The sequence below is a fragment of the Arachis duranensis genome, chromosome 6, assembly GCF_000817695.3.
Source record: "Arachis duranensis cultivar V14167 chromosome 6, aradu.V14167.gnm2.J7QH, whole genome shotgun sequence".
Lineage (NCBI taxonomy): Eukaryota > Viridiplantae > Streptophyta > Magnoliopsida > Fabales > Fabaceae > Arachis > Arachis duranensis.
In genome coordinates this window covers 96,525,787-96,537,258 of record NC_029777.3, presented here as the reverse complement: position 1 = coordinate 96,537,258, position 11,472 = coordinate 96,525,787, and the positions used below count along the sequence as shown (strand labels likewise).

Genomic DNA, 11,472 nt, shown 5'->3' with positions numbered 1-11,472 from the left:
ACCTTCAAAGTCATGAAAAAACAAACTCAATCAGCGATGAGACTAAGCACGCATACTCTCCCGCTTTAGGGACAACTGTTCCGGACCCGATTCTCGGTCTCCCAAACGACCAAATAACGACCCAGTTTCCCGGGTTCATGCCCTCATCACTGTCAAAATTAGCCAGCAGTTTCCAAATCTCTAACTATTATTCAAATTTAAATACTTCTCTTTTCTTAGCCAACAAGATAAGATAAGATAACAACATAAAGCTATGTAAAGGGAGTTAGGACCCTCTCAGATATGTTACACACTCACAACCCTCATCTATATTTCTTATATCCATTTTGACTTAAGCGTTGGGGTGTTTTTGCAAGTACCACCCCCACCATTCTAAAGTCTGATCGTGCATTATTAAGGTCGGCGAGTCCCGATCCTCCTATCAACCTCTACCAACAAAATCTTGTACAAAATATAATATAATAATAATTTGTTGGTTTAAATGCTTTATTAGTTCTTATAATTTACTAACTTTTAGTCAAGTTCTTATAATCTAATAATTTATAATTAAATTATTATATTAGGGAAAAAAGTTAATTAGATCTTTAGTAGTTATCGTCTTTTAGAAAATATATACTAATCCTAGAATATTTTGTTTTTAAAATATTTTATAATTTATCCTACATTAAATATAAAAACAAATAATGTTAAGAACTTAAATAAAAACTTTATGAAACTATAAAGATTAGTAGAATAATTAAATCTAATTTTTATAATTATATTTTATTATTATAAAATATAATTAATTTTCAAATGATCTAATCAACAAATTAAAATACTAAAATAATCATTTAAATAATAACATATACTTTAGAATTTGATTATTCTAAGTTTCATATTAGAAAAAAAGGTTTAATTACTTTACAGATCTTATAATTTTACCGAATTTTTAACAAAATCCTTATACTTTTTTTTCTTTTTAATTGGGTCCTTGTACATTTTTTTTAATTTAGTCTTTATTAACGTTAAACGTCAAAAAAATGTTAGTGAATTGTGAAATTACTTGTATATCTTTAGGGACTCAATTGAAAAGAAAAAAAAGTATAAGGACCTAATTGAAAATTCGATAAAATTATAAATATTCAATGAAAGATATTCCTATAATCCTATTCAATAATTCTACGACATGAAAGATATTCTTATAATTCCTTTTATTTTGTCACTATCATTCTTTTACTTATTTATATACAAATTGTACTAAAAATACCTTTTTTTCTTTTTACTTTCAAAATACCTTATCTTAAGAACATACAGACAAAAAAAAGAATGGATAAAATGAAACAGAAATAGTAGTAACATTTTACATTTGTATCGATTCATGAAATATAGTTTGTAACTTTATCATATCATGGTACACCATAGAAAATCACAAGGCTATGTAATTTGTGTTATTGAAATTTTAAATCTAAAAACAAAAACCATAGAAAACGGAGTTTTAGTCTAATAAGATAATCTAGAAATTAGTTCTTGTGTTGCAACATCCCACTCTCTGAACTAGCATAGGGATCAACAATAATATTGATAACGGCCGATTTTTGAGTCGAGAAGGATTCTGAAAGATCAAATTTGTGTTCATCAGGTGTCCCAACAAGATAGTTCTTTCCACCAAAAACTTCAATCAAAGCATGGTAGCCTGCCTTCGGAACAAAGGAAGTCGGAGTAGGATCATCTTTGTGAGGTCCATTCATCACTTTGGGGGTTCTCGGGTCACCATCATATACACCTCCATTTTTTAAAACAATCACTACCATAGATAACTGGTACTGAACTAATGTCTAGATTGAAAAAAGATAAGACATATAAGGCAATAAATATTTTCTCAAGTATCGACAAAAAGTAAGACATATAATCCAGAATTTTCACTCCACATTCCTGGACTAAACCATGTCAAACAGCATCGATAGTCACCAACTCGTTTATGATTTAGTTTCCAAAATAAGGGACTCTTGCAAACAATCTCGACAAATTCATGACAACAAAATTTATTTATAATTTACCTTTACCACTACTCAGTACTCACTAATAAATGGTAAAATAATCTCCTAGAACTTGGGATTTTAGGTTGCCACGTAGTAATTACACCAACTTATGTAATCCTATCTATTACAAAACTACTAGCTATGGATAGAAACATAAAAAAGTTCATGGAAAATCCTAAATCAAAACAATGACAGTACAAATTTCTGCTAGAGTTCATATAAGATCCTAATTCTGGTTTTTTACTTAATAATAATGTATAGACTAAAATAAAAATCATTCCATTATATGATGATGAAAATATAACTAAAGATAAGGACATCAATGGAAGGGCAATTAAATAGATAAACATAAGCATGGGTTTAGCAGTATCTACCTTAACTTCAATGGCACTAAATCTGAATCCGAAATCCCCTTCAACTGCAACAAGTTCGTCGGAACAAGCCACTGCAACTGCAATGCTCCAAGGCCAACCCCTATGGTCCCCCAAGTCCCTGCATCCAACCTAGTCCTGGGCAACCAACATAGCCCTACCTACATCCATGATGTTTGCACCCTCGAACACCACTAGCGGAGCCGGGCTTCCGACTCCAAGAATTGCATCTCTTATGATCCTCATTGGTTTCAAGAAATTGAATGGCACAACATCTTTAGCAATTTGAGCCTCCATCTTCGCCACATTATCCTTAGACTTTTTTCATATAGCTTCCACCCAAGGTGGTTACTGGCCAAACAAAAAAGGATTATCTTTAATCTCCTTATTCAGAGTCTCCACAACAGTTTCTGCATCACCAACTAACCCAAATTCAGTAAAAATACATAAAACTTAACACCATGATGATAAAATCTGAATCCTGGTCCCATCACTACATTAAAAAAAAAACGAAATAGAATCCTAATAAAGCAACATCATCACAGCAACAACAATCAATAATCAACAATAAACAAAATTTATAATCGGCAAAACTAATTTATATCACAATTCACCAATTAACAAAATCCCTGTACATAAATATTTATATTGTAAATCCTAAATCATTATATCAAAATAATTCAGAAATCAATTCAAGAAATAGGTATTCAACCAATGTCATATTCTTAAAAAATTGACATATGCATAAACATGTTACATCAAGATTTAAAAACTGAAAAAAAATCAATTTTAGTGTTACTTGTTTTGAGACAGATCGACCACAGGGAGATCGAGGAGAAGTGCGGCGCGGGAACGGGAGGTCAGGCGCGGCGAGGCGAAGTACCGCAAGGGACAGCGATGGCTTGGACGGGCAAATAGCGCAGAAGACTTCAGAATAGAACAACGCAGAACAGATCAGACCAGCGCAGAGAGAAGGAGGCGACGGACGGCCGACCACCAAGCGTCCGCTGCAGACGACGCCAGAGATGGATGAAGACGACGGACCGACACAGGAGACGACAGTGGACGCGATCTCCAGAGAGCAATTTAGGGCTAGATAGGATTTTTTTTTCTTTGGAATAAAATACCAAGGGTTTTTTAGTATTTTGAAAAAATACATGTATCTTCAACTAGTTACTCCAACCAAATCATCAGAATATTCGTTTTTTAATCAGAATATTCTGTTATTTTAAATATTATTCTCATGACAAGGACTTAATTAAAAAAATTTAACGTATAAAGACCCAATTGAAAAGAAAAAAAATACAGGAATTTAATTAAAAACTCGGTGAAACTATAGGGACATGCAGAATAATTAAACCTAAAAAAATAATTATTTTTTTATTGTCAATATAATTAAACATTTCTCTTTGTATATATTACCAAATAATTATTTAAAAATTCATCTTCCTTACAATTATGAAACCAATTTTTGATAATATTTATAACTTAAAAAGTTCTTTCGATTGATGTATTTGCTACGATAAAATTAAAACTAACTTTAAAGAAAGAAATTAAATAATCATATATAAACAATATTTTTTTAAGTCTCAACCAATTTCTAATGAAAAATATCAATTTTATTGAAGTTCGAGAATAATCATAAAAACGTATTTCTAAAACAAAATTCTTAAGTTGACTATTAAATGCTAAAAATTGAGTAAAAAAATTCTATTGAAGTCAAATTAATAAATTTAATGAGAACAAATAATTATTATTGCTATATACTTCTTAAAAAACTTTTAAATTGTAGTGGATAGGAAGCACTTATCCTCACACCTTAATACGTAAATCCCTTCCTAAGATGGCTAAACTATAGATTAACTAACTAGATGAGTTAACTACTTAACTGTATGATTACAAATAACTAGCTAGGTGCTAGGTGGCATAGGTGCTAACCGATTGATAACTAACAATTATTACTTTCTAAATGTGGTAGGCATTTGGCATCAAGACGAGTCATTTCACATTCTAAAGCATCGCACTAGAAACATAAAATCATGCACCTTATTGACAAGTCACCATCATTTCTTAGATTAGTATTTCATCAACACATACAACAATGGGGTTTTGTTTAGCTGGTACATATCATAAAAAAGGCACCACTTAATTATTTCAAAGCAAGCATCTTCAAAAGCTATGAATATACCATGTCAAAGGTTTATCTTGCAGTTTATATATGTCGGAAAGATAACGTATGAATCCGTATTATGTATGTGTTCTTACTTCTTAGATGTCACTTGGAAGAGAACTAAACATAAAAAATAATTAATCTATCCGAATGTATTATGAAGTTCAAAAATGTTTCAAAACACTAGTCTATCTAGAAGTGCAGTTCAAAAATCGGTTTTCCCCATGTTACACAAAAAGAGGAACGGAAACGAGGAAGTAAATTTCATGATTTTTTTGGGTGACTACTAAATTTCATGATTTAACGATGATAATAGTATAAGGCTAAGGAACAAATTTATGATACACAAAACTGTAAATGAGTATGAATTTGCATAATATTTATGTTAGTTTCAATTATACAATAATGAATCATATTTACAGCTTGAAGAACCAGTTTTCAAATTAGCATCGCCCAGTGTGCTTTATGTCTTTGAGATCATTAGTCTTTGAACAAATATATAGAATATAAAGTTGTTGTTAAATTTATTTATTATTACTTATTTAGATGATCAAATTGTAAAATTATTAAATAATTATATCATATAATTTGTTGTCCAAACATAAATACGACATTCGTTACAATTTTATTAAAAAAAAATGTCCCTATCTATTATATCCAATTTTTTAGTTATTTATGATTTAAAAAATAAAAAATCTTTGGAAGTTAATAATTTTTAGTATTTTTAACTATCATTTGAACAACACAAATACTAAATTATCTTTAATAAATATATTTTACTAAATTATATGTGCAAATTTTAAAAAATATAAGTGCAAATTGTATTAATGATTAATGTGTACAAAATTTGTAAATATAAGTACAAACTATATATTTTTTGTGTGTAAAATATCTATAAATATAAATGTAAATTATTGTTGACTAAATACTAATAAAAAATAATAATATTTATTAGTCACCTAACATTATTCTTAAAAAAAATATTTTTATAATTATATTCAAATGCAAAATTTTCTATTTTTGCCTTTTACTTATGTTTCTTCTTTTATTTATTATAAAAAAATTTTTTTGAACCACATAAATTAAAGCCATAATAAACAAAAAGCCTCTATTAGAGATTTATATTCCGTTGAATCCACATAAGCTTATCCAATCAACAGTCAGCAAAATTAAAAAAAAAATAGATAAATAGTCAATCTTTATCATTCTTTAATACCATATATTACTATATCATACCATATCTGATTTTAAGTGCTAAGCTGATTTGGGATGAATATTTAATTAGACAAATGGATGGCATATATGGAAAGCAATAATGAACCTTTTCCGACCTTTCCTTCCTATTGGGCATAATAGTTAATTTACCTGATTTTTTAGTCAATCCATTATCATATGAATTCATGATCCATTAAATGTATTCAAGGGTCAACTAATTAGAATCTATCAGTTACAAAAATCCAAAAGTAGTTTACAAAATTGTCCTTTGATATTATTAATTGTTCTCTTTGAAACATTACTATGTTAATTTTTAAATGAGTCTCATTAAATGATATGTTTTAAAAATATTTGTAATATGATTTTTATTTACAAAAATATTCTTTGAATTATAAGTATGTTTTTATGTTTTCTGTTCTCAAGATTTACATTTGATTTTAATATTATTTTTAATATTTGGTTTTAACTATTTTTTATTCATTGCCATTTTAATATGTTTCAATTATACTCTCAAAATATATATAACATATTATATAACAACTCTAGACTAAAATTTCAAACATATAATTAAAACATATTTAAAATATTAGGGATAAAATTAAAATAAATGAAATATTATTAGCATTTTTGAAATTTGTCGAAAATTACTAATTTATATATATAATTATAATTATCGTTGAAGGGTATTGTAGTTAAATGAACTAAAAAATAAGATATTTTAATTTTACAAGAGAAAAAAATATATATTTTATAAATAAAAGAGAGAGTAATGTTATTTACACGTCTTACAGAAATTTTTTTTATTTTCTCTTAAAATTATGGAAAGAATATCCTTTTTAATTCTAAATAATTGTTCATTCGAACAAATTTGGAAAATTAATTAATTTTTTTATTTTTCGTAGAGAAAAATTTTAAAGGAAAAGAAAACATATATATGAATAAAATTTATGACAGCCATTTATTCCGTATTGTGATATTGTCTGTTTCTGCTTAGTCCGAGAACCACTTGGGTTCTCCTTTAATGCAAAGAAATGCCCTTTAAGGTTCAAATACGTAATTTGGCTTCTTTTTATTTTCAATGGCCAGAATACATAAGAACTAAATTCTATAATCCAGCCAACTTAGAATAAATTGCCCATAACATTATTTTTTCCATTGGGAATTAAGCATGAGAGCTTTAGCATTGAGAAAGCCTCTTCATCTTCCTCTGATAGCTTTCTTGATCGTGTTCCTGTGTTTCCTTCTGTATCACTATAATGGATCACTTCAACAAGCTCACACAAGGAGTGTGCTCAATTCTCCATCAACTGTAAGCATTATTTTACATATTCTTATTCATTTTATTTATTTATGTTTATTCGTGAATGGTATTTGGAAAATATTATCTGAAAATTGGTGGATAGGATAAAAATAGGGGCTAATTTTTTTGGATACAGAAGAAATTTTGGTGTAACACTCAACTATTAAATTTATAGTATTTTTTAAAAATTTGGGGACGGGACAATACGCCTATTGTCCCGAGGGCGTATTGGGCCGTATTGTATATTTTAATTAGTTTTAATAATATCTATCAAAATAAACGAAAAATAGATTATCCGTGAATTGGTCAAAAATTAATAAAAAATTGATAAATTAGTCAAATTGATTTGATTTTTAGCTGTTAGTTGGTTTAAAATAATAAAATATAAAAAATTATTTTTAATAAAATATATTTTATGTATAAATTTATTATTTGATTATAACCTGATTGGTTTTCAGAAGCTTGGTGCTGGCCTCTGATTGATTTGGTATGGAATTTTAAGGTCGGAGTAGCAGATACTTGCATCTATATAGAACTTACCAATTTTTATAGGCAGTTCCACTAATAAACAATAACAATCAGTTTAACAAAAAAGTTGCTTATCTTAAAATTTAAAAATTATACGTCTAAAATCTAAAGTTGTTGCTGATTTGTCCTTACTTATCAGTTACAAAGACAAGAGTTGGTTCAAGTGCTGAAGAAAGTGGCCATGCCAGACAGAACAATCATCCTAACCATGGTGGATGAATCATGGGCAAGACCTGGATCTATTCTTGACGTTTTTCTTCAAAGCTTCAAACATGGAGATGGGACTCGAAGATTCTTGAATCACTTGGCGGTCATAGCCATGGACCCCAAAGCCTATGAATACTGCATTTCCTTGCATCACCATTGCATCCACCCCAACACTTTTGTGCATTATTTTGCCACCAAAATACAATCCACCACAGGCCCAGATCACAGTTCGTTCAGTTGGAGAAGGAACAATGTTCTGTTAGAAATGATTGAATTGGGTTACAACACAATCTTCACGGTATGGATTTTGATCAGCCTTCAACTTGCAAATGATGATGGATACTTTTTTATTTTTTATTTTTTAGGTTTTGCTAATAAATAACATAATGTTTCATTTCAAAGACAGGACTCAAATACAGAGATGACATAGATAATAATAATATCAAAACTTATGTCTTTGTATCCTGGGTCTTATTTCTCTACTTTAGAAAAGTATAGTGTTCTGGTCAAGAACTTTTCAGAGTGGTGGAAAGGAGATTAATCAGGGAGCCACCAGATAGCCGTCGCCTCAAAGCCGGATCAGGGTGGCGACACCTGAGGGGGTTTTGTCCCCTAATATTTATAGCATTTGATGGCCGGAGATCTCGGAAGAATCTTTATATGATTCTATCCTGTTTTGTGGGATATGATTTTAATTTGGATATGTGCGACCCTCAATGGGCCGCACGTTTAGACCCAACCTGAGAGTTGAGCCGTAACATATAGAAAATACACATGTTTTTATTTTATCTCTTTAACTAAACATCATGCAGCTGAGGTTTAGCTTAGATGGTAATCTATGTGCCTCCGGGTTCAAACCTTGGTGAATGCACCAAGTATTGTGCCTCTTAATATACTGCATCCGAGTTTGAACCTTGTTGAATGCACCAAGCATTGAAAAAGAACCCTTTAGTGTAATAGTGTTGTGTAGCGTGGGTGTATTGTGATGCTTAAGATTGGGGTTATTGAAGAAAATTTAATTTCATTAAGGTCAAGTGTTAGTGTTTATTAAAAGTATGAATTGCATGAGACTTACTGTTTTGCAGGAAGCAGATGTACTATGGCTGAGAAGTCCGTTATCACACTTCAATCCAATTCAGGAGCTCTCAATTTCGTGTGATTCTTCTGATAATGTGCAGAGCGGCGATTTCTCTCAGGACGGTGGAGTCTTTTTCTTGAAAGCGAATGGTATCGCTTTTGAATTCCTCAAGTACTGGAAATTGGTCAAGTTTCTGTTTCCAAAGTCTCCGGATGAAGATTCATTATGTGCAACCATAATGCAAAATCAAGATATGGTTGCAGCTTATGGCTTCCGTGTTAACCACATAGATACAACTTATTTTGGTGGATTTTGTCAGCAAAATAAGGATATGTTGATGGAAGCTTCTACCATCCATGCTAACTGCTGTGAAGATCTCACAAACAAGGTTCATGACCTTAGGAGTGTTCTTGATGATTGGATTCAGTTCAGCAAAAATGTATCAGGTTCGGGCAAAATGATTATGGGGAGGCCATGGAAATGCTTAGGAAGGAAATTTACTTAGAACATGATGTAATTTTCAGGTTAGAAAGAATTTATTTACCAAATAGAGGACCCTGAAGAATGTAAATTTTAGTGGATGAGTTATGACAGGAAATATAACGTGCTACATCTGTGTTATTTATAGTGCATTTGTTCTAACTTTTTTAGGGGACTAAAGCTAAAAGCCTTTTTTTTTTCTTTAACATTTCAGTTTCTATTCGAGTTTTCAAAAAAGAAGCAAAAACAGATCCTTTAAATTCTAGTTACTAGTCCACTTAAGCAAATTTGGTTAGTTCACTAGTCCGCTTAAGCAAGTGTCGGGGGTTCGAATCCCACCTTGTGCATGCAGCAACCCATTGACCAGCGGCAAATCCTTAAATGAAGCTCAGTACCGCGGTGGATTAGTCCTTGACCTGCTGGGCTAGGAGATACCGTGGGAAACCAAAAATAAAAAAATTCTAGTTACTTTTTTTCACCAAAAAAGAAGAAACAAACTTCTAGTTACTATTAGATATTCTATCTGATTATGAAAAAACTGATTTCTTTTCGGCTTAAAAATGCACCCTTTTTTTTGGCAAGATAAGCTAAAACAAAAAATTCTTAGTTTAGACCATTTGTCTTGACATTTTTGGAGATAGATGTGGTGAAGCCTCTGCTGTTTTCAATCTACTCTCCAAAAATATGAACTAGGCTGATAACTCAGACTCACAGAACCAGCTGATGATCTTAGTTCTTCCAAAAAATTTCTGATAATAAGAGGTCTCTGACTAGTTGAAGGTTCAAATAATGAATTATTCCCTTTCAAAAAACAACCGAATTTTCACAACACCTGCCTTGCTTCGGCACAACTATGCTCTTTGATTATGGACAGCGTTGACGCTGAAAATAAATAACTAGTTATCTGATTTTTTATTAATGGTACTACACATCTAGAGGAGTTTTCAGATAATGCAAAGAGGGACACAAAATCAGACTTCTGCAAGATTTTAGAGAATCAAGGGCAGAGTGAGCTTTTGATGCACAAATGAACAAATTGCATAATATTAACTTAATATAAGTTGGACATAACACTAGTTGAGTCCAAGAAACTTGTTTTACTAAACAGAACTTAAATGCAGCAAAAGGCTCTCACAGTAAGACGCGAAGAATAGAACAGAATGTAAAGCATCATGCGCTCAATCCGTCTTCTTCAGGTAGATCCCAGTTATCATCATCTTCCTCCTTCTTAGTTGTTGTTGAGAGGACATCCTGCCTGTTCTGCATTGGAGATCTCATCGGTGGGCGCCTGGAAACAACAGCGAAAACAAACAATTATGAAGAAAACTACATCAGCAAACACGAACAGAACACCTTTTCTCATCCCAGCATATAAAATTGAAGCAGAAACATTTTGAGCGACTCATTTAAAAGTTCCATTCCAACCCTAGGTACAATAGAAGTGATTTGCAGTTTTACATGTAAGCACAACCACAAAAGACACTAGACAATGCACCATTGGAAAAGCATAAGTTCCCGTCATCCACTGAAAGCAACATTCAGTCCACTAATTTTATAATTTAAGCACAACTTCGAATAAGAGTCCTGAAATCTAAAAATTTAGTTTTTAGGGGGTGTGAGTCACCTCTTAATTATGTTTTCATTATTGTGCTATCATGTTTTTATTGATGTCATATTAGACGAGGTGTTGACATTCCACATCACTTCCAACATGACATGGATGACGAATATATTCATATTAGTTCTCGAAATTTCTAGAAGCTTCTAAAACTGCGCTAAAAAGCCTGTGTGAATCAAGTGAAAAAGTGACAAAAAAGATCATCTAACTTGAATTAGTTCTTGAACACATATAACCTAATCTAACAATAAGTGAAAAATAGAACAAAATCAATTATGTGCATTTTAGATCATGTTTGGTTTTTCAGTTAACCAAAATTCCATAATTGATTATAGGGTGAAAATCAATTATACACATGTGAAACTTTGTCACTTCTCCAATTCTATTATTGATTATTAATTATGGCTTGTCAAAATCAATTCTAGAAAGAAAGAAAAAAAATTACCAAACATAAATCATTTTCGATCAAAATTAATCATACATAACC

The 11,472-nt window shown here is 30.8% G+C and overlaps 2 protein-coding genes and 1 pseudogene across 2 annotated transcripts in view; 1 reads left to right on the top strand and 2 right to left on the bottom strand.

The window, feature by feature from the left end:
• Positions 1-1,326: 1,326 nt before the first annotated feature.
• LOC127748520 (2-hydroxyacyl-CoA lyase-like) lies at positions 1,327-4,391 on the bottom strand (annotated as a pseudogene).
• Positions 4,392-6,803: 2,412 nt separating this feature from the next.
• Positions 6,804-9,508, top strand: LOC107494795 (uncharacterized protein At4g15970). The gene is made up of 3 exons (XM_016115834.3): positions 6,804-7,083; positions 7,742-8,107; positions 8,895-9,508. The coding sequence occupies exons 1-3, from the start codon at positions 6,943-6,945 to the stop codon at positions 9,390-9,392; spliced, it is 1,005 nt and encodes a 334-aa protein (XP_015971320.1). The 5' UTR covers positions 6,804-6,942; the 3' UTR covers positions 9,393-9,508.
• Positions 9,509-10,381: 873 nt separating this feature from the next.
• LOC107494797 (30S ribosomal protein S21, chloroplastic) overlaps positions 10,382-11,472 on the bottom strand; it is a 1,788-nt gene continuing 697 nt past the window's right edge. Inside the window, 1 exon segment of the mRNA XM_016115835.3 lies at positions 10,382-10,655. Within this exon segment, the coding sequence (XP_015971321.2) occupies positions 10,538-10,655 (118 nt within the window). The 3' untranslated portion in view covers positions 10,382-10,537.